General features: G+C 37.3%; 5 gene segments (V, D, J or C); all 5 read left to right on the forward strand.

The window, feature by feature from the left end:
- The first annotated feature begins 6648 nt into the window (after nucleotides 1-6648).
- Nucleotides 6649-7142, forward strand: LOC128617364 (immunoglobulin heavy variable 1-46-like). The segment is given in 2 exon segments: nucleotides 6649-6700; nucleotides 6775-7142. Coding segments are annotated over 2 exon segments (420 nt in total).
- A 3155-nt stretch (nucleotides 7143-10297) lies between these two features.
- LOC128623791 (Ig heavy chain V region 914-like) lies at nucleotides 10298-10883 on the forward strand. The segment is given in 2 exon segments: nucleotides 10298-10387; nucleotides 10494-10883. Coding segments are annotated over 2 exon segments (348 nt in total).
- Nucleotides 10884-12039: 1156 nt separating this feature from the next.
- LOC128623726 (immunoglobulin heavy variable 3-30-3-like) lies at nucleotides 12040-13041 on the forward strand. The segment is given in 2 exon segments: nucleotides 12040-12456; nucleotides 12554-13041. Coding segments are annotated over 2 exon segments (366 nt in total).
- Nucleotides 13042-15905: 2864 nt separating this feature from the next.
- Nucleotides 15906-17112, forward strand: LOC128623743 (immunoglobulin heavy variable 3-11-like). The segment is given in 2 exon segments: nucleotides 15906-16587; nucleotides 16692-17112. Coding segments are annotated over 2 exon segments (351 nt in total).
- Nucleotides 17113-23618: 6506 nt separating this feature from the next.
- On the forward strand, nucleotides 23619-24255 carry LOC128617375 (Ig heavy chain V region 914-like). The segment is given in 2 exon segments: nucleotides 23619-23805; nucleotides 23903-24255. Coding segments are annotated over 2 exon segments (405 nt in total).
- The last annotated feature ends 569 nt before the right edge of the window (nucleotides 24256-24824 follow it).

The following is a 24824-nucleotide window of genomic DNA, read 5'->3' on the forward strand; positions in this document are numbered from 1 at the left end:
TTACACGGGCAAAACTTTCAGACTGAGGACACAGCTGTGTATTACTGTGCTCGTGATACACAGTGAGACAGATCAACAAAGACCCTGTACAAAAACCCCCAGTACAGAAGAATGTTAGAAGCAGAATTTTTTTTTATTTCTGTTTTAACTTCAAAGTTTCTCACAAGTGTGTGATGATAGCTGGTTTACAGTCAGCTGATTTGAAGAGATTAGAGTTTATTTTTAAACTACAGTTAGAATGTCCTGCAGTCCACTGGGATCAGCTTCTACATCGTTGTAGGAAATGATAAATTGGTATATAGTTAAATTGGTAATTTGGATGTTTTTTTAAATAGTAGGTGTTCTGTTCAAGCAATTATTATTATTATTATTATTAATAATATTATTATTATTAATAATAATAATAATAATAATAATAATAATAATAATATATCAAATTAATTGATTGATTAAAATGGATTGCTGTTATCGGAAAACATTCAATGAGGAGGAGGGGTGATTCAGCCCAACAGAAAATGGAGTTACTATTTCCACAAAGAAGTTGATTATTTTCCTATTACAGCATGACCCACAGTGTTGTATTCCTCTAATACCATAGTCCATCCATCCATCCATTTTCTGTATCGCTTATCCTACAGAGGGTCGCGGGAATCCTGCAGCATATCCAGTCAGTGTTTATGTTAATGGTAGCAGCTGAATAAACACCATTTTAGGTTATTTATAGCATGAACATTATGGAAAGACATGCTTACAACTCCAAGAAAATGTTCTACATATATCTTGTTAGTTGGTTTTATAAGATTCATAAAGTAGGCTTTACATATCCTCGATAAGATGAACATTTTGCACATTTTAAATATATTCTCATTCAATCAGATAAACAAATACAAGTGTCACAGCTGGATATCACTCCATTCATGTTCTCTGTTAAACTTTGGATATCAGAGAAGATCCCAGTCCAAACAACACACCAGGTTCTCTACATCTCTACTGCTCCTGTTGGCAGCTGCTTCCTGTGAGTGCTTTATCAAATGTATTAATTTACTACAATAACAATAAATGTGCAGCATACAGTGAGGGAAAGAAGTATTTGATCCCCTGCTGATTTTGTACGTTTGCCCACTGACGAAGAAATGATCATTCTATAATTTTAATGGTAGGTTTATTTGAACAGTGAGAGACAGAATAACAACAAAAAAATCCAGAAAAACGCATGTCAAAAATGTTATAAATTGATTTGCATTTTAATGAGGGAAATAAGTATTTGACCCCCTCTCAATCAGAAAGATTTCTGGCTCCCAAGTGTCTTTTATACAGGTAACGAGCTGAGATTAGGAGCACACTCTTAAAGGGAGTGCTCCTAATCTCAGCTTGTTACCTGTATAAAAGACACCTGTCCACAGAAGCAATCAATCCATCAGATTCCAAACTCTCCACCATGGCCAAGACCAAAGAGCTCTCCAAGGATGTCAGGGACAAGATTGTAGACCTACACAAGTCTGGAATGGGCTACAAGACCATTGCCAAGCAGCTTGGTGAGAAGGTGACAACAGTTGGTGCGATTATTCGCAAATGTAAGAACACAAAAGAACTGTCAATCTCCCTCGGCCTGGGGCTATATGCAAGATCTCACCTCGTGGAGTTGCAATGATCATGAGAACAGTGAGGAATCAGCCCAGAACTACACGGGAGGATCTTGTCAATGATCTCAAGGCAGCTGGGACCATAGTCACCAAAACAATTGGTAACACTACGCCGTGAAGGACTGAAATCCTGCAGTGCCCGCAAGGTCCCCCTGCTCAAGAAAGCACATATACATGCCCGTCTGAAGTTTGCCAATGAACATCTGAATGATTCACAGGGCAACTGGGTGAAAGTGTTGTGGTCAGATGAGACCAAAATGGAGCTCTTTGGCATCAATTCAACTCACCGTGTTTGGAGGAGGAGGAATGCTGCCTATGACCCCAAGAACACCAACCCCACCGTCAAACATGGAGGTGGAAACATTATGCTTTGGGGGTGTTTTTCTGCTAAGGGGACAGGACAACTTCACCGCATCAAAGGGACGATGGACGGGGCCATGTACCGTCAAATCTTGGGTGAGAACCTCCTTCCCTCAGCCAGGGCATTGAAAATGGGTCGTGGATGGGTATTCCAGCATGACAATGACCCAAAACACATGGCCAAGGCAACAAAGGAGTGGCTCAAGAAGAATCACATGAAGGTCCTGGAGTGGCCTGGCCAGTCTCCAGACCTTAATCCCACAGAAAATCTGTGGAGGGAGCTGATGGTTTGAGTTGCCAAACGTCAGCCTCGAAACCTTAATGACTTGGAGAAGATCCGCAAAGAGGAGTTGGTTCAAAATCCCTCCTGAGATGTGTGCAAACCTGGTGGCCAACTACAAGAAACGTCTGACCTCTGTGATTGCCAACAAGGGTTTTGCCACCAAGTACTAAGTCATGTTTTGCAGAGGGGTCAAATACTTATTTCCCTCATTAAAATGCAAATCAATTTATAACATTTTTGACATGCGTTTTTCTGGATTTTTTTTGTTGTTATTCTGTCTGTCACTGTTCAAATAAATCTACCATTAAAATTATAGACTGATCATTTCTTTGTCAGTGGGCAAACGTACAAAATCAGCAGGGGATCAAATACTGTTTTCCCTCACTGTAAATATATTTCACCAAAACAACATGAAATGATTTACTTTCTAATCTTGCCTAGGCTTTCTTCCTGCAGAGATCATGTTGGATAAGGAACCAGTTTAATGACAGCAGTGATTAAAACAGTGAGTTTGATTAAAATATCTAAAACCTTGTGAGCTAAGTGTGATTTCCTCACACATTTAATGTCACACTTTGATCAAGTTTTAGGCTACTTTTGTATCTTATTGAAAGACATAAGGTTAATAAATTCAGTTTATAAACAGATACCATCAGTCAGAATATATGTGATGCTCCTGTACCACAGTCAGAATGAAATCTTTAACTGCATTTTCTTCCCCTTTTCACATTTAAACTATATGAAAATTAACAGGACAAAATCTAAATTGGTGGAGATTTCTGCAGAGAAAATATATCACCTACATGATATAAAATAAATGTATTAATAAAGAATAAAATACACTGGGACTGTCACAAATATCCTACTTTTTTGCTGCTCTACTGAACCCTCTTTGGATTTAAAGTCTGATTTTATGTTTGCTATAATTATTGGGTCCCACCTTCATTAACCACACATTACAGTGGTGTGCTGTTATAGGAAAATAATCAACATCATTGTGATATGATGCAGATTGACATGAAGTGGAGATACTGTTAAAATTGTTCAAAGTTGATTTCCAGTAACAGCACACCCTGAAGTGTTTTATTGGATGCATATGTTATGATGGTAGCACTATATACATTGAGAAACTGAAAAGCAGGTTTCAGACACGTCCAGCAGCACATTAACATTAACAGGGCAGAACATGCAGACTGAAGACACAGCTGTGTATTACTGCACTTGTTGGCCACGGTGAGACAGATCAACAACATCCCTATACAAAAACACCTCATATGTCTACCTATAAAATATAATCACACAAATAAAACAAAGAGTTTAAAGATATTTAACGTTTATAATGTAAATTTTAATTTAATTTATTTCATATTTCTAACACAATGATGCTACATCTCTAACATTGTTGCACATTATACACACCATTATAATCACATCACTTAAAAGAACTTGTTATACTGTAGTATCTTTACCTAACAATAATCACCTCAACAAATTTAAATTTGTGTGATCATGTGTGAGAAAGTGTGAGAGCATTTTGAGAGGATTTTTTCCATTATAATGAACCCAATATTCTCAAGCACAGATAATTATTATCATGCTCAATTTACTATTTAATCCTTGTGCTTATTACACTGACACTTCAATATTTTATAGAAAATTATAGATTTGATAAAGAGGCACATATCCACATATACTCCATAAGCTGAATTTCTATGGTTTAAATACATTTAGAGAACAGAGAAGACCCCATTACAAACAACACACACCATGTTCTCTACATCTCTACTGCTCCTGCTAGACACCTAAATCATTTATATATTTTTTTTAAATCAAAAAATAGTACAAAGGTTTACTCAGGTCATCGTTAATAAGAATATAATCCAGTTAATATTCCACTTGCTTTACATGTTTAAAAGCTTTTATTTGTTTATTTTACTTCCTATATTTTAATTCAAATGCTACTTAAAATATTTGGTAATAAATTTCACTTGCAAAGCTATTTGTTGGTGTTTCTTAAGGACTAATTCCTGGTGTTGACTCAGTACACAACACATAGAGGACTGCACTGATTACCATCACGACCTGTTTCAGTCTATAAAAGCTACTTTTTTTTTTTATTTAATGGGTGAGGCCGGTTAGGAAGCGACATTATAGAACTGTAATAATGTAAGTGATGAGAAGAAGTCCTTTGGGTGGTAACAGGAAATCTGTTTTACTTCACTGATAATTATTTTCCTCCGAAAGTGATTTATTCCTTATTGAATCTGTCACTGAGCTCCTCTGCTTCTGTGGTATTCCAAGTGTCTTTTAGTAAAAAATGTGCAACAGCAGTTTATTTTCAATTCAGGTCCTAGTTACTGTTTTATATCTTTAGGGTGCAGTCTGTGTAAACTAAACCATCTATACATAACATTCCAATGAATTTGTGGTTTTTGTACAGTATAACATTTTTTGGGGTCTTCACTCAGATATATTTGGCAAACCGGACTTTAGAATTAGTTGGGATTCTCGATAACGGACTCGGACTCGAGTCCAATTATGAATTAAGTCGGACTTGTCACACACTCGGGTAAATTTTACATTTGAACTTGACACGGACTCGGACATTTTGGACTCGAAAATGTTTCCGATTACAGTCGAGTCCGCGTCACGTGTAACATGCAAAGTAAGATAAAAAATAAATAACAGCATAAAATTAAGATAATAAATTACTGAACATCTCCTTGCCTGAGCAGGCCCAGCCGACATTTCAACGTTGCCTCACCGTTGAAATTGGTTTCGCTTTTGTAAATTGAATCAGCGTTGATATCCTGATGATGTTTCAACGTCATACGTTTCAACATTAAGTAAACTATCTAAATTGAATTTCCTATAGGCTTCACTCACTGTGTACACGATTGTGCATTTTTAATTCTATTATAACCTATTTTTGTTATAATCTAGCTCGCATTTAGAACAACATGACCTACATTTCCCCACACAGCTGTTCATATGCACCTTGTCGCAATACGATCCCTATATCAGACAAAATAAACACCTGAAAGTAAGTCAGTGGTAAATGAATTGGATGTTATTAAATAAGATCGCACTGGAACAAGAGATGATGGCACCAAGAAAAAAATTAAACAGTCATTCAACTAAGAGAAAACAACAAAATAACAACAGGTGCAACTCCTATCTTTATTTCAAATACAAGCTCTTTAAACAAGAGCTGTGTGGCACAGATCGTTAGGGCAAAGTCTTCTTACGGCCACCACCACCACCCATCCACCCATACTTTAAATATTTGGACATTATTGTCTCCATTATCTTCGTGTGTGTTGTTCCATAGCTGCTCATAACGTCATCTAAAGAAAAACAAAGCCACAAATAAGACTGTTTAAAAAAATGCTGCAAATTTCACACCATCTATAAAGAAATGTGTGTATTTTTGCAAACCCTTTTCCAAAGCTGTATCAAAATTGATTACATCGCATCAGTTTTGTCAGTAAAGTGCATCAACTCTTTGTTGACGCTAGTTAACCATGCTCCATTTAAGTATGTCATAGGCTATTCAAAATAACCTTACATTGGACATAACTTCTCAGATTATTAATTAAATAGTCTAAATTAGTGCGTAATAGGCTAAATTGTTACCATTTTCAAAAAAAAAAAAAAAGATTCCCCCTACCTCTGACATTACACTACATTTTTCAATAATTTTAAAAGGATACTGATGCACCTATATATCTATATACACCAACCTATATATCTATAAACACAAAAACACACTGCTGACAAAAAAAAAAGTTTGTGCGAGCAGAGAGGGTTTAAAACGAGCGCGTGAAATAAGGTTGTTGTCATTCATAGACAGATTAAAAGCAGTAATAAAGCATGAAGCTTGTTGTTATGCCATGCTGCTAAATGTAACTGTACCCTTACTCTCTCTCTCAGCTTATATAACTGTGGGGGAGATGCATCAAATCACTGAATTGTGAACTCCAACTGGACAACACAATATAGTGTATAGATACAATAACAAAACAGCTTTATTTATATTTTACACACTTGTAATAATGTAAGCTGCAGGGACACTACAGATCGATGGTTAATTTCCTGAATTTATAAACAGTGAGTCTGTTCAGCAGCACAGAATCTGACCAGAGATTAAATTAAATGTACATGTTTTCTGCAGCACCACTACTACAAACTCCTGGAATTAAAATCATCTGTAGGGCAGCAGCTCACTTGTTTTGAAGAAGGATTCATGAAACTATTAAATCTATTAGTTGAAGCATGTTTATGCAAATTCATACTGTTATAAAAATCAGTCTCTTACTCACCCAAAGCTCATTTCACACAACTGAATCAAAAAGCTTGATTATGGGGCTGAGGGTCACTCAGTACTGCATCTTTGTTATAATGTTAATACATGGCACCTGACACTTCTATATATGTCTTCAATGAGAATATGTTGTTTATCTTTGATTGTTATGTTTTATCTTCTAGGTGTGAGCAGTGATGAGATCAGAGTGGACCAGTCTTCTGCTGTGGTAAAGAGACCTGGAGGACATGTGAAGATCTCTTGTAAGATAAATGGCTTTGATATGACTGAGTATCTCATGCACTGGATACGACAGAAACCAGGGAAAGCTCTAGAATGGATTGGATATGTGAACTCGGGTACAACTGATGAACTCACATATGCAAACTCCATGAAAGGCCAATGTCTCTTCTCTGAAGACATCCCTACAAGCACACAGTTCTTAGAAGCCAAGACTCTGAGGACAGAGGACACTGCAGTTTATTACTGCACCCAAAGGCACAGTGACTGGAGCGGGGGAAGCAGCTATGCTAAAATCACACACATATTTTAACTGAACTAACTGAAGCTGCTTCAATTGTAATTCATGGACAGGATAATACCATCTGTATCTGTTTCCTGCTCCAAATACCCATATGTGTATCTTGGGGCGGGAGCCTACAGGTAGAAATGGCAGCACTGTAAGCATGATGTGTGAATTGTGGCTCTGACGGTTCCTCAACAACACACTAATAGGCATCCCAGTCCCATTACACACCTCTAGTCTCAACCAGATTTCCTGCAAGATTAAAAAAAACTGAACCTCCTATTTGAATTAGTATCTGTTCAGATCACATTATCTGTTCATTTCCAATAACTTATTCATATCCCTACATCCCTACTGCTCACACAAAATGTCACCATATCAACAATGCTTGCTCATTTTTTTGTTTGTTTGTTTTAATCCATTGATGTGTAGAGTCCATTATATTAGTCCCTGTGTAAATTGTATAGAAACTAAAGCATATTAGAGCGAGCATCTCTCTGTAAACATTGCAGCTGGAACTACTGTCAGAGCGGCTGTTATAGAAATGTAATTAACACCTTCAGACCACAGCACCTACTACTTCAGGGAGAAAGTTTTATATTGGATGATTGCTCAGCTATTTAGGATTTTTGCAAAATAAAAATGTTATGTTTAATCAGTTGATCACAGAGATACGTTAGTGTTTTGCATATTTCAGACTAATTTTAAGATGAATTCACTGAGATTTCAAAAGTTTAGGATGTCAACTAATAAATTTGTAAACCTGAGTCTTCAAGTTCATGTAGCAGTTGATGACACATTTTATGCAAATCCTCCACTCATGTCTTTTAAATTAGGGAAGTGTGTGTGTGTGTGTGTGTGTGTGTGTGAGAGAGAGAGAGAGAGAGAGTATGTGTGTGGTGAGGAAGAAGGAGAGCAGCTGAGAAGTTTAATTCACTTCAGTTTTATACCAAACAAAGATGCTCTCAGCAGTGCTTCTGCTGCTAACAGCTACATTCTGTAAGTCTCCATGTTGACTGAATGAGTTTAGATTTAATACCTGGTTGTGAAAATCCATTCAAAAGCTTTTGAGCAGGTTGTTGAATCTGAGCTGTGTAAAGTTGGTATCAGTGATAGAAGCTCCACACACTCAAATCTGTACAAAACTCACATCTGCAAGAAGAGAAACAAAGTGCTTTTTTTTTCACCTCTAGAGGGCAGTAGCTCACTTCTACTGAGGTAAAACTCATGAAACTTGCTTTTAAAGGAAACATTATCTGGAATGAGAAAAGACACAAGTATTAGTCCCTCTAGGATTTAGCAATATTGTGATCTCAGAAAATAGTGCAAAATCAAGCAAACTCTGCAATATTCTGAGGAACTTACAAATGTTCAAAATTACTTTAGATTTTCCACAGATATGAGCCAAGATGTATCACATTCAGCCAAAGCCCTCTTCGATTCACATGCGTCGAACATGCATACAGACAAATGGTCTCATTTACCAACAAACATCACAACTTTTTAGACATGTTGGAACTACAACGTGAATTTAATACACAATAATGTACCACAACTTGGTTAACTTTCACTCCCACAATGAGCACAGTCATATTCTCACTGGTTCCGTAGCTTTCTGTCTATGGATATGCAGTTTAATTGAATTGTTTAGTAGTTTCAGCTGATTCCAAATTCAGTTTTATAGAGCCAATCATGGATCACGGTGTTAATGAAGCACCTGGGCAGAATAAAATGTAATCTAACCATACTTTTGCATCACCAATATCAAATGTCCTACATTTTTCCTTCCACATGCAACGCATATTGCTTGAGTTGATCCTGTTTTACCTGAATATCAGAATATTTATTGTAGTCTATAACTCCTCTAGGGGCTGGACATGCAAATGACACTTTCCCTTTATAAGCACAGTCTCCAGTTGCATTATTTCCACTTAGTTTAGACTTTTTTCAGGAACAGCCATGCAACAACAAATCATTAACTCTTTTATTTTGACATTAATGACTATAACCAGTGAGTAAAAGCATGTTTTTGAATGCATCAATAATATAAATTGTGTAATTCTGTAAGACTATGAAATGATTAAATGTATTTGACAGGTCACGAATGTCAGACACTAACCAAGTCTGAGCCAGACATTAAACCTGGAGGATCTCATCAACTCACCTGTACCTACTCTGACCCCTAAACTTGATCTCCGTAACATGTTGTCAGTAGTGACTGAGAAGGTGGATGTGAAAGCTGACCTACAATCTCATCAACATAACCCAGCAAATCCTCTCTGTATCAGTTAAAACCTCTAAAGTGCAGACTAAACCAGAATTAAAATGATTTGACTGCATGGGGCATTTTCTATTGCACAGTTTGATTATAATGTTAAATATAGAGCCCAGTTTTAATGCCAGCAATAAAAATGTTTTTGCCACATTCTGTTCTGAAAACACTGCAATATTTCACTGTGTGAGATTGGAAAATATGGAACTTGATTATTTTCCTATAACTGCATGCCCCCAAGTATTTTATTCCTTACTGAATCTGTCACTGAGCTCCTCTGCTTCTGTTGTATTTTAGGTAAAGGTCTGTATAAACTAAACCACCTCTAACTGCTCATAAAACACATTCACCTTCTCTGTCCTCACAGACTGCAATGATTCACCATCATCTCACTCACATTAAACAACTGAAAGACAATTGCTATTTAACATTGTTATATTATTATATTTCATTGCACGACTATGCAAAGGTAATAATAAATAACTCTAAATTGCATAAATTATATCATCATTCACAAAGATTTAACAACAGTGATGATTTGTGACCTGCATTATTTCTGCAACTACATTTCACTTTTTATTGGACAAACTGGATTAGACACAAAGCAAACAAATGTGAGCTTCTGAAAGGACTGGACACGTTTCTGCTGTTCAGTGATTATGAGTGATCAGAAAACTTCATGTTCTTCTGTGTGTTACAGTGATACACAGTAATGTACTAAAAGGACATGACATCTAATGAGTAAAGAGCAGTTATGGACTTGACAGCATGAAATACAGCTGGAGTCTACTTGGCTTTTCCTCTGTGAATCATTTTTATGTCTCTAGTGGGCGTGCCATGTAAATTATATCCTGTGTTTGAACCATTTATGTGATATACGTTCAGCTCAACAACATACCAGCAGTTTGTGTTCATTTACAGCAACAGTAATCATTTAAATTAATTGAGATGGGACTAGGCAGAGTTTTGAGTTACTTTGCTCTAGCAATGTTCATTCAATGTTAGTAGCCTATTATTATTTATTTCATACAGAAAAATATTTTAACAATTTTCCATAGATTCTTTTTTTACTTTGACACTTATCTTTGTGCTTTCTTGTATTTCAGATTCTTGCAGTCAGACACTAATCGAGTCTGATTCAGTGATCATCAAACCTGATCAGTCTCATAAACTGACCTGCACAGCTTCTGGATTCGACTTTAGTAGCTACTGGATGGCTTGGATCAGACAGGCGCCTGGAAAAGGACTGGAATTTGTTGCAACTGTCTACAGCAGTAGCAAGTATTACTCCAGTGCAGTTAATGGCCGCTTCACCATCTCCAGAGACGACAATAAGAAGCAGGTATATCTGCACATGACCAGCGTGAGGACAGAAGACACTGCAGTGTATTACTGCGCCTGACACACAGTGATACTTCTCCTTAGACATCAGTACAAAAACACATGCTTGCTTTAGTCACATGACAAGCTCACATTTTCATAAGCAGTGTATTCATGGAGGTCAAAGAACCAAAACATTTTGACTTTTACTGCATGTGGCTTGTTGTGAATGTTGTCTGGACTTTTATGCTACTGTAAGATTACTTAATTCATGTCTGAATATATGCAATATATTATATATATATATATATATCAACATAAATATATATTATATAAAATAGCTGTTGCGGCTATGGCTCAGTTGGTAGAGCAGGTTGTCCACTAATCGCAGGGTTGGTGGTTCAATTCCCGGCCCACATGACTCCACATGCCGAAGTGTCCTTGGGCAAGACACTGAATACCAAGTTGCTCCTGATGGCAAGTTAGCGCCTTGCATGGCAGCTCTGCTACCATTGGTGTGTGTGTGTATGAATGGGTGAATGAGACACAGTGTAAAGCACTTTGGATAAAAGCGCCATATAAGTGCGCCATTTACCATTTACTATATAACACAACAGTGTAATACACATTACTTTGAAAAAGCCTAATATCGAATTCTTTGACTTTCCTAAATGTTTCCAAGAGTCTGTGTAATGAGCTCCAGCCAGTATAAAAGTTCTCAACTTGAACACAGCAAAATTTCACAGTTTTATAGAGTGAGAACTATGGAAACAGTTGTTCACAGAGAGAGGAAACAGAACTCAATGCCATAAAACTTTCAGTTTTTGTTCTATAAAATAAAATACAATTATCTAGATGCAATATGTATAGGCTGATAATGACAAAGGACTCGTTCTTATTAATATGCTTTAGGACAGCATGGTGGTATAGAGGGTAGCATTGCAGGATCAGGTAGCATCGTTTTATTTTCTACAAATAAACCTCTGCTTAAACTTTTCATTTGAAATGTGAATTTGTTTGCTGTTACAGTGTATAAACACAATCTTTTTTTTTTTCCATCTCTAACTGCTCATTAATACACATTCAGCTTCTCCCTCCTCACAGACTGCAATGATTCACCATCATCTCACTCACATTAAACAAGTCACAGATAATTGTTCTTTGTTGCTAACAATATTATTGTATTGTTATACATTTCATTACACTACCCTGCAGAGGTAATAATAAATAACTCTAAATGTTATACATTATGTCATCATTCACAAAGCTTTAACAACAGTGATGATTTGTGACCTGCATTATTTCTGGAACTACATTCAGTTTTGTGTCGGATAACCTGGATTAGACATACTGCTGAAAATGACAGTTTCTGAAAGGACTGGACATGTTTGTGTTTTTCAGTGATCAGAAAACTTCATGTTCTTCTGGGTGTTACAGTGATACATAGTGATGTACTAAAAGGACATGATATCTAATGAGTAAAGAGCAGTTATGGACTTGACAGCATGAAACACAGCTGGAGTTTTACAGTAAGCTTTTTCTCTTCATGGCTGTTTATCTGTGAATCGTTTTTATGTCTCTAGTGGGCGTGCCATGCAAATGATATCCTGTGTTTGAACCATTTATGCTTATATACATTCAGCTCAACAACATACCAGCAGTTTGTGTTCATTGAGTAATTATTTTAATTATTTGAGATGGGACTAGGCAGAGTTTTGAGTTACTTTGCTCTAGCATTGTTCATTCAATGTTAGTATTATCATTTATTTTATATTTTTTTTTAAACTATTTCTTTGTCTTTTTTTTTTTACTTTAATTCCTATCTATGTGTATTCTTATATTTCAGATTCCTGCAGTCAGACACTAATCGAGTCTGATTCAGTGATCCTCAAACCTGATCAGTCTCATAAACTGACCTGCACAGCCTCTGGATTTGACTTTAGTAGCTCGTGGATGGCTTGGATCAGACAGGCGCCTGGAAAAGGGCTGGAATTTGTTGCAACTATCGAGTATGATAGTGATAGGAAGTATTACTCCAATGCAGTTAATGGCCGCTTCACCATCTCCAGAGACAACAGTAAGAAGCAGGTGTATCTGCAGATGAACAGCATGAGGACAGAAGACACTGCATTGTATTACTGCACCCGTGACCCACAGTGATACTTCTCCTTAGACATCAGTACAAAAACACATGCTTGCTATAGTCACATGACAAGCTCACATTTTCATGAGACAAGTGTCTTACATTTTCATTCTCACATGACAAGTTTCTCATATTCTTATGAGACAAGTGTGTGTTTATTTAGGCATCTAGTTATTTGGGCACCTAGTCCATGTGGAATGAGGTTAAGATTCATTTACAGAACTAAATTTGACTTACATATTCAGTCTTTAATGTATAAATCAACTTTTTTTTACATCACAATAGAACATTTCCATTGTGATTATTAAAACCTGTAGGCAAGGGCGTAACCATGGAATGGACATTTGTCCCCCCAAAAAAATATCCAAAGTTTGATACTGAAAATTCACATATTTAGAACATAGTTTTAGGATTACAGTTACCGTTTGAATTCATGTGATTTCTGAGTGACATAAGCTCCCACAGCATGGGGAAATTGTGGCATGCTGTGGATGTCCTGTGGGAAGATGTATTCTCTGCTCCATAATCTACCATGAAACCTACCATACCAAGTAGAGGTGATCTAAGATGTGTGCAGGCAATCACGACTTTTAAACAAACTCAGAAAGGATGGCTACCTATGAAACTGAATTCAACACTATATATGTTGTAAATACAATTTCCCCGCGGATGCTTCAAGCAAAGGCGTTCAAAGGGAAAAACATTTTAGGACATTTCCTAAGAATGTGATACAAAGATGTAGAATCTTTACAGACACATGCAAACAGGCTACTTCCGATTCACCTCATACAAAGTAGTGAAAATGCTATCAACATAAGAAATGGTTAATTTACTCAAATATTTTTCTATTTCAACAAGACCCACTACATGGTGTTAAAATGCAAGAAATCGCACCTGCCAAATAGAATTATGCATTTTCCAGGAGTAGCAAATAGAACAGGAATGACTGACTTAGATGATCATTTAATTTGATAAACTGAATATTTTGTTTGTGTAACTGGTGTCATTTATTATGTTAATGTCATCATGCTGTTTAGCTTGCTATGTAATAAATGTACAAAGTGTACAACAATATATAGTGGTAACCTGAAACATTATATAAAGGGTATTGGAGTTTTCTTTTCTTGATTCTAAAGACAAACTGCCATAACTAGTTCTGAATGGATAACTACAATATGGCCACAACTCAGATGTTAGTTCCATATCTCTCGTTGTCAAGCTAGCACATCTCAGCATTATGTTGAGCCTTCTATTTGTAAAATCACTTAGCCGTCCTTAGCCCAAATGTAGTGTAAACGAACGAAATGCTGTGAAACTTTCCTCACTTTCACTCGCATTTATAACAGTCTGTCACAATGTGAGGGTTCATAACGAACACGGCGGGAGGATATGCAAATGACAACCCACCTTCGTGGGTGTGCAAATATCAAAAGTTAATTGACATTCTTAAGAACAAACCACGCCATGGTATGATGCTTTCTATTCTAAGCTAAGGTTACCTACTATTTAGGTATCTAGTTACTTACTGTCTGACAAAAAGCCCGTGTGTTCTGCTGCACTTTTCTACGCTTGGCTGCTGTCTCCATTTCTCCATTTCTAACAGACTGAGCTGCTAAAATATATCAACGATCTTGCGTTGAGTATGGGCGCAACCAAGTGTACAATTGGGGGGGGGGGGGGCACCGATTTTCCTTAACTAACAGAAATATATTAAAAAGGTATAGACATAAATAAATAGAATAGATGAAGGAAAGACATATCCGTTGGCAGGGTTCATTAAAGGGGGACATATAGAAAATATTTTCTACTGTATATTGGGGGGACAGATTGGTATTTCCTCAATATTGAAGGGGACATGACCCCCCCCCCCCCCCCAAAAAAAAAAAAGAATGTGTGGTTAAGCCCATGCCTGTAGGAGACAGACATTAACAGGATGTTTTTAATGGACCAGCATAACAATATTGTTACGAGACAGGCCTCAAAACAGTTCAATAATGAACTCAGAGCTGCTAGCAAATTATTACAGTTATAACCTACTGTACATATATTTTTGACTGAAATTGTGACATCTCTTTTTTCAGATGTGGGATGTACAGTAGAACTCACTCAGGTCACCTCAGTGATGTTAAAGCCAGGAGATTCTTTAACCCTCAGCTGTAAAGTATCTGGCTACTCTGTTACTGATAACAGCTACGCCACAGCTTGGATTCGACAACCTGCAGGAAAAACTCTGGAGTGTATAAACCACATTTGGGGTGGTGGAGATAATAATCATAAAGATTCTCTAAAAAGCAAGTTCAGTATTTCAGTTCCATCAGCACGGTGAGTCTGAGAGGACAGAATCTGGAGACAGAAGACACAACTGTGTATTACTGCGCCCGCTACAAACACATTGATGCTTCTACTTAGGGATCAATACAAAAACATGTGCATGATATAGTCACACACTGAGCTCACATTTTCTTCATCAGTGGATTAGATCTAAGGAACATTGAGATTAATACTGAACTCTATCCCTTTCCTCTATGCTTAGAAGAACATCTGGAATAAGCAACATTTCCTGAAATCTCACCTCTGGAAAATAAGGAGACTGATGAGTGTTTCTGAATCTTAGCAATTTTCACAATATCAGCACTTGTACATTAAAAAAATGTTTATGTGGAACATCCACCATACAAGTCGTGTGTAAGTTGTTATTATAGAGTGATAAACTATTACAATAAGCTAATTAATATAAACCTGTGATTTGCCTTTCTACAAGTGTTAGGTCTGCTGTTATAGAAAATTAATCAACACCTTCTGACTAATCAGAGTAGAGAATTCAGCAGCACTGTGATATAAGTGTATTTAATATCTTTAAATAATATTTTTGGAAGCTTCTTTATTTTGGCTTTAAATGACATTAGAGAAGCACACTTCACAGATAGTGAAGAACAAAGTTTTTATTAACAGTAACAGCAAGAACATTTTAACCTTTTCCTTTAAAATTGATCATTCTAGTTCTGGATATTTTGAAAACAGGACTTTGTGCATCTAGAGGGCAGTCTGTGCGAACTCAACCATCTTAGTCTGTTGCTATCTGCACATTTAGGCAATCTCTCTCTTCACATTCTGCTATGACTGCATTCAGCATCATGACTCTCAGATTAAACAGAATCACATGTAGCATATTAGCAACCTGTGTTGTGCTGATCAGTAATTAAGGCTCTTTGTTACTGAGAACCTGATTTCATGGAAAATTCATAAGGATTTAAATGATAAAGGGTCTTTGTTGGTCACTTATACATTACAGCACAGTGAAATTATTTTCTTTGTATACCCCAGCATGCCAGGAAGATGGGGTCAGAGCACAAGGTCAGCCATGATACAGTGTCCCTGAAGCCCAACAGGGGCAGCTTGGTAGCACAGGGACTTGAACCCCTGACCATCAGTAACCCAAAGCCTTAACCGCTGAGCCACCACTGCCCTTAAGCAAGATCAGTTGTTTAATTTTATACAAGAAACTTATTATCATCCACTCATCTATACACTGAGCAGCCTGTGGTTGTGGATTTAATACATCCATAGTGGTCATGGACACTCCCTATTCAAATAGAGTCGGGTATAAACAGCATGTTCTTGGCTGTTTTAGTTTCCAGTGAGCTCTGTGATAACACTCCCATACACTTTAAATCTGGGTGAAGCAGAACTCAGAAGGATGATTTTAGGACATTGTATTTTATTTCTTCTCATTTCATGTAAGTTTCAGACTTTTTCATGTGATGATTACTAGGAAAATTAACCATTCTGTCACGATAAACATTATAACATAACATTACCTAGTTATACTCTTCTCTTCCAGATTCTTATGGACAGTCCCTGATCTCCTCTGCTTCTGTGGTGAAGAGACCTGGAGAGTCAGTCACTCTGTCCTGTACTGTCTCCGGATTCTCAATGAGCAGCTACTACATGAGCTGGATCCGTCAGAAACCTGGAAGAGGACTGGAATGGATTGGATACATTGACACTGGCACTAGCACAACATTCGCTCAGTCTCTGCAGGGCCAGTTCTCCATCACTAAAGACACCAATAAAAACATGCTGTACCTAGAAGTGAAGAGTCTGAAAGCTGAAGACACGGCTGTTTATTACTGTGCACGACACTCACACTGACACAACAGACTCCAGAGCTGTACAAAAACTTACACAAGCACATCCTCATGAGTTGTAAATATTCCCTCAGCAGGAAACTGAACCCCAGAGACAATTTATTATAAACAACATCCATTCATTTTAGTGCTCAGTTTTATTTCTCCTTTTGTCTTACTCCGTTAACAGTCAAAATTCCTCTGTAAAATTCTCAGCCTTTCCTTTTATTATCTCAACATTAAGTAATCGCAAAGACATTAAATAATAAAACATTCAACTGCATTACATTTCAATTCTTGATAAAAACATAACTCATAAGAAAACTTTTAGCTAATTTATTTGTTTCTTCATTTGTATGGCAGGAGAAGTGATTTAGATGTCCTATTGGTTCTGCTTGGGATATGGTTTCGGCAGACCAATAGGATGAGAGCTACCCGATTATTTAAGGACCCTTATTTTAGTAAGCAGATAGGCGTCTAGGTGATTCTGAGTCCAACTGTCGTCCAGCTGCGTTCAGGCTTTGTCACGGCGTAATGATGTGAACACCTCAAGGTTAGTTAGTTAGTTAGTTAGTTAGTAGTCTTAGAGCAGCGCTGGTGGCGCCAGAGATCGCATCCAGTGATCGCAACATTTATCCGGTGGCTGAATGGTGTGTGTGTGTGTGTGTGTGTGTGTGTGTGTGTCGAGCCGTGGTACCTGTGAGTAATTATACAACTTCGCGTCTGCTGTTTGTTCAGTCTAATGGTAAGTTCACCTCTCCCTTCTCCACATTGGGACTTGTGGTACCTGTGAGTAATTATACAACTTCGCGTCTGCTGTTTGTTCAGTCTAATGGTAAGTTCACCTCTCCCTTCTCCACATTGGGACTTGGTAGATTTAGGTTGATACTGTGATCTTTGTGTTAAGGTGAGAGTGGGGAGTTAAGTCTTCTCTAAGACAAACCCCTAGCCGAAGACGCTACATGTGACGCTGCTGCTGTTTTACTTCAACAATTTTGTTTGTTTGGGTTTTTGTTTTACCCGATTTTGTTTTAAGGTCATTCTCTTTGTTAATTTGTTTTTGGTTCTTTTTTTTGTTTTTCTTTAGTTTTGGGTGTATGTTTGGCTTATGTTCTGCAACCACATATAGTAAGAGTGAGTAGTCTGAAAGTGGTAAATTTCGTGTTTTCCTGCCTCAAACCTGTTTCAGGTTTGTTCCACACAACCTCCTTACTATTGATGGGGTGTATGCTATGCCTTATTGTCTCCATGCTATAGTGGTTATACTTCTTGTTTGTACTGTTTCCCATAATTCTGTTTTTGTTTAGGTGCTGTGAACTACCTCTATCTTGTGTGGTGGTGTCAGTGGGCATGGGTGTTATAGCCATCACACCAGTGTCTGTAATTTGTTTTTCCTTTTTTAGTGTTCAATTTTTGGGTTAACTGGTGTCTTCTTTCTCTCTAAGAGCCAGTGGGACAGGGGAGGCTAGCTGCATTTATTCGGTGGCGTGTGCTCAGTGTGCCAACACAACAACTTCCTTATGGTGTAGGTAGTGTGGTGGGGTGTTTTTTTGGTGTGACTCGCAATGACTTGGATGAGCTGTAGCTGGCCTGCCTTGTTCCTGCCAAACCTGGGCCTGGAGAAGTGCTTAGTTTTAAAATACATATTGTGCTTCATGGGAGAGTGATTTTTATATTTACATGTGAAGTTTAAATGATGCTTAAGTGTCATAATAAAATCATTTTTATATTCGTGGTCATGTCTCACTCATGTTCCTTGCCCCAATTGGTGAAACTTGTGTGCCTTTTATTTGGGAGTATTTCCCTGGTTCTCCCCCAGGGTGGTGTAGTTGGACTTACTGAATTGGGGATAAACGTCTCCCTCCACTTGGGAATGCCACATATGCAACACTGAAACTATATTTTGATTAAATTTAATTTATTTATTCCTTTAAGAATTTGTCTACTCAATTATAAACGAAAATGTTTGAAGAAATGCTGTACTGTAGGAAGACCACCATAACAAATATTAAATACATAACCCATACTGCATGCAAATTTCCCCAACCTCAGACAGATCTAAATACACTGCAAGTACACAGCAGTCTCTGTGTTTGAGTACAGCAGACGAATCGTGAGCTGGCCTCTTCTTCTGATGTTCCCTGTGAGTAAACGTATCTCTCCACAGCTTACTCACCTTTTTATATGCCCCATATTTCAGTCTGAGGTGAAGTGTGTTTAATAGCTTCTGTGTGTTTTACTGCTCTCCTTTTCTCAGATGTGCATGGCCTCAATCTGACCTGGTTTCCTGTTGAGGTTAAACCTCCCGGAGTCTCAGTGAAATTATCCTGTCAGATTTCTGGCTATGCCCTCACTAGCTACGGCACAAGCGGGATTGGACAGCCTTGAGGAAAAGGCTTGGAGTGGATTTGGATCATATGGGGTGGTGGAAGCATAGCCTCTGGAGCTTCCTTTTAAAACTCGCTTCAGCATCTCCAGAGACACGAGCAACAATGTGCTTTACTTGGATGTCAGCAGCCTGATGCCAGAAGGCACAGCTGTTTATTATTGTGCAAAGACACACAGCTGTACATCTCAGTGAGAGGACTGTACAAAAATTAAACCTCACATATGTGTGAAGATTGAGTTAAAACCTAAACTGTACCATTTGTGGAAATCCATCACATCCTATATACATAAAGAAATCTCATGTGATTAGAGGCAAGATGGAAGCACAATGACTGGATAGAAAAATCTAATGCAACATTTCAGTAGTACTCAAAATTATTTAGCTTTTTCACAGACAATAAAATTTACCTGAATGTTTGACTTGCAGTGTACATATTTATATTTTGTATACTTGCATATCTGCACATCATGTGTTCCATTATGCTTTAATTCCTCTGAGAGGTGCTGTTTCTCTACTTACACAACATCTACCCAACATGCTGAGGTTAAAATGACAGAGATTAAAAGGACTGAGAGGACTGATGTTCTCCTGGAATTTCCATCAAAATCCCAGTATCATAAAATGTATTTACAACACTGTTTAAAAACTAAGACATTACACATCTGTTATATCTGTGTCTTAAAAAGGTTGCATGATCCACACTGTTTGATAAATTAGTAAGCAAATAATAATAGCTCTTATATTCTGTGAATGTGTACATGTTAAATTTGCAGGAAATGTAGTATGACTTTGTTTTTATTGCACCTGTGAAAGCCTAAACACGATTAAAAGACTGATATATTTATATTGTGGGGAGAAAGAACCAACTTAGTTGGTTAGAAAGTATCACAATTAAGTCCAAATAAAAAATACACACAGACATGGGCAGGAGAGGAAAAATATTCTGTATATGTTTAATTCCCTTTATTATTGATGTATAGATAACAGAAGTTGGTGAAGAGGCTTCTGTCATGTAAAAGTTTTTTTTCCATTAAAAAGTCACGTATTCTCCATAAGATGAATCTCATCATAATTTAAATGTTTTAAATATGATCTCCTCCCATCACCAGATATGCAAATTCAAGCATCAGGGCTGAATATCACTCTATTTATGAGATTTAATGGTCTATGTTAAACTTTGGAGAACAGAGAAGACCCCAGTACAAACAACACACACCATGATCTCTACAACTCTACTGCTCCTGCTGGCAGCTGCTTCCTGTGAGTGCTTTATCAAATTCATTCATTTACTACAATAACAATAAATGTGCAGCATATATTGTGTGGGATATCACCATGTGTTTTCCTCCACAGATGTGCACGGTGAGGAACTGACTCAGCCTGTTTCCATGACAGCCAGGCCAGAGTCTCTCCATCAACTGCAAGGTTTCATATTCAGTTACCAGCTATGGTACAGCTTGGATCCGACAACCTGCAGGAAAAGCTCTGGAGTGGATTGGATACATCAGTAGTGGTGGGGGTACAGCTTACAGTGACAAACTGAAAAATAAGTTCAGCATCTCCAGAGACACTGCTACTAACACAATAACAATTGGAGGACAGAATCTGCAAACTGAAGACACAGCTGTGTATTACTGCGCAAGAGACTCACAGTGACACAGAATAGTGGATTCCCCTTACAAAAACTTTAAAACATGTTAGAGTTCCTCTCAATGTAACGAATAAACCATCTCAGTCACACTTTTACTTTATTCCACTGGAATGAAGATTCAACTTCAGCTTGTGTCATTTTAAACACACAAAAAGTCATTTCCATCAAATAATTGCATAAAAATTATGGTTAGTGGTCATTTTAAACATTTATTATTTTATTCATTTTATGGAATATTTAATGACCAGTTAAAATAAATATGTAATTTGTGGATTTAGGAATAAAACAGCTTGTCTCCAATAGTTTGTTGTGTTTAACACACAATCTGTTTTCACGGGTTGAGGTCCAATACTTTCCGAACATAGTAGGAGGAAACAGAGCTCAACAAATAAAGTGAGGGGAGAAAAGCCCCTGGAGGTTGAAATTCCAGTTTTGTCAGCATAGTGTTCTGGCAGTTCTTCAACAAATAAACTAACAGGTTTCCCAGTCCCAATAAACACCTCTAGTCTCAACCAGATTAACAAGATTTCTAAAAATAATAATAATAATAAAATCCTCCTATTTGTATTAGTATCTGTTCAGAACACATTATCAGTCATTCAACAATACTACAAGTTCTGTTTATTTTTATTTTTAAAGCCATTAAATAATTGTGTAAATTGTATAGGAACTAAAATACATTAGAACGAGCATCTCTCTGTAAACCTTGCAGCTGGAACTACTGTCAGAGCCGTTGTTATAGAAATGTAATTAACACCTTCTGACCACAGCACACTTACTATTTTATTAAGAGGTTCATTTTGGATGAGTGTTCAGCTCTTTATTTGTTATAGTGTTCATAGCATTTTCACAAAATATAGTAGTTGATGATGCATTTTATGCAGACTCTTCACTCATGTCTCTTACATTAGGGACGTGTGTGTGTGTGTGTGTGTGTGTGTGTGTGTGTGTGTGTGTGGTGAGGAGGAAGAGAGCAGCTGAGTAGTTTAAATCACTTCAGTTTTATACCATATACAGTTAATCCATCACTAATAATATGTCAATCCATTCCTAAGCTTTTGTGCAGGTTGTTGAATCTGAGCTGTGTACAGTGGATGTTGGTATCAGTGATAGAAGCTCCACACACTCAGCTCAGTACAAAACACATCTGCAAGAAGAGAAACAAAGTGTAAATGTTTTTGCACCTATAGAGGGCAGTAGCTCACTTCTACTGAGGTAAAAAAAAAAAAAAAAAGTCAAAAGCAGGAGCAGAGGCATCATCTAAATAACAGCAGCAATAACACAGCCAACATATCAGTTCAGACAGCTTACGTAAATATAAAAGTCAACATGTAAATGTTGAATGAAAAAGCATTCAGTTGCTGCATGAAGTAAAATATTACTTCTTAAAATATTACTTCTTATTATCTTACTGCTTAGAATATTCTGAGTTTATATTTTCATTATATACTGTACAGTATTGTGCAAAAGTCTGAGGCACCCTATTTTTTTAGTACAAACTATTTTATAGATTTTTGTTTTATGACTTCTACATTATCGAGTCAGTACAAAAACATTTTATATTTCCAAACATTAGTTTTCCAGCACAAAATTGCTACACAAAAACGTTTGTATACCATTAAAGAAAGCAGCATATTATGTAAGAGACAGTTTTCAGACAAAAATACAATGAAGGCTGCTGGGTTTTGCTGCAAAAATAAGAAGCAAGTGCGACAGTCAAAGTCTCCCAAAAAACCGTGGCTGGTTTTCCAAGATGCTCAATAAACTTACAGCTCATTACCTTATAAAACTACAGAAAGTGTACCTTAGACTACAATTTTTTTAAAGGGTTGTCAAACTAAATATTAAGGTGGGGTACAGGGTCCCAGGGACTTCTGCACATGAAGAAGGCACTTCTGCACATGCTACTGTAGGAAAATAATTAACTTTAAGGTGGTAAGACTGACACTGCTTCAAGTGAGGATGCGTCACATCAACCTGCCCTTGATTATTTTCCTATAACAGCATGCCCCCAAGTGTTTTATATCTTACTGAATCTGTCACTGAGCTCCTCTGCATCTATTGTATTTTAGGTAAAGGTCTGTGTAAACTAAACCATCTCTAACTGCTCATTAATACACATTCAGCTTCTCTCTCCTCACAGACTGCAATGATTCACCATCATCTCACTCACATTAAACAACTGACAGATAATCGCTCTTTGTTGCTAACATTATCATAGTATTACTATATATTTAATTACACTACTCTGCAAAGGTAATAATAAATAACTCAAAATGTTATACACTATACAATCATTCACAAAGAATTAACAACAGTGATGATTTGCAACCTGCATTATTTCTGGAACTACATTCAGTTTGTATCGGATAACCTGGATTAGACATACTGCTGAAAAATGACAGTTTCTGAAAGGACTGGACATGTTTGTGTTGTTCAGTGATCAGAAAACTTCATGTTCTTCTGGGTGTTACAGTGATACACAGTGATGTACTAAAATGAATCTAATGAGTAAAGAGCAGTTGTGGACTTGACAGCGTGCAACACAGCTGGAGTTTTACAGTAAGCTCTTGCTCTTCATGGCTGTTTCTCGGTGAATATTTTTATGTCTCTAGTGGGAGTGCCATGCAAATGATATCCTGCCTTTGAACCATTTATGTGATTTACGTTCAGCTCAACAACACACCAGCAGTTTGTGTTCATTAACAGCAACAGTAATTGTTTTAATTATTTGAGATGGGACTAGGCAGAGTTTTGAGTTACTTTGCTCTAGCAATGTTCATTCAATGTTAGTATTATCATTTATTTTATATTTTAAACAAAACAACTTCTTTCTGTCTTTTTTTTTTATACTTTAACACCAATCTTTGAGTATTCTTTTTCAGATTCCTGTAGTCAGACACTAATCGAGTCTGATTCAGTGATCATCAAACCTGATCAGTCCCATAAACTGACCTGCACAGCCTCTGGATTGGACTTTGGTGGCTACTGGATGGCTTGGATCAGACAGGTGCCTGGAAAAGGGCTGGAATTTGTTGCAGCAACCTACGATACCAGTAACATACGCTACTCCAGTGCAGTTAATGGCCGCTTCACCATCTCCAGAGACAACAGTAAGAAGCAGGTGTATCTGCAGATGAACAGTGCGAGGACAGAAGACACTGCAGTGTATTACTGCGCCCGACACACAGTGATACTTCTCCTTAGACATCAGTACAAAAACACATGCTTGCTATAGTCACATGACAAGCTCACATTTTCATGAGACAAGTGTCTTACATTTTCATTCTCACATGACAAGTTTCTCACATTCTTATGAGACAAGTGTGTGTTTATTTAGGCATCTAGTTATTTGGGCACCTAGTCCATGTGGAATGAGGTTAAGATTCATTTACAGAACTAAATTTGACTTACATATTCAGTCTTTAATATATAAATCAACTCTCTTTTTTTTTTACATCACCAAAGAACATTTCCATTGTGACTATTAAAACCTGTAGGTAAGGGCGTAACCATGTGTGGCAGGGTAAGTGATTTGGCTGTCCTATTGGTTCTGCTTGGGATATGGTTTCGGCAGACCAATAGGATGAGAGCTACCAGATTATTTAAGGACCCTTATTTTGGTAAGCACATAGGTGTCTTGGTGTTTCTGAGTTCTTCGCGCCCTTGGCATTTTCGGTTCCCAGCCCCATTCAGGTACATTAAGGCTTATCTCACGGTGTAATGAGGTGAATATCTCAAGGCTAATTTGTTGTTTATAGTCTTAGAGCGGCGCTGGTAGCGCGTGCATTGTGGTGAATTGGCGCT

Source organism: Ictalurus furcatus, chromosome 2 (assembly GCF_023375685.1).
Source record: "Ictalurus furcatus strain D&B chromosome 2, Billie_1.0, whole genome shotgun sequence".
Taxonomy (NCBI): Eukaryota; Metazoa; Chordata; class Actinopteri; order Siluriformes; family Ictaluridae; genus Ictalurus; species Ictalurus furcatus.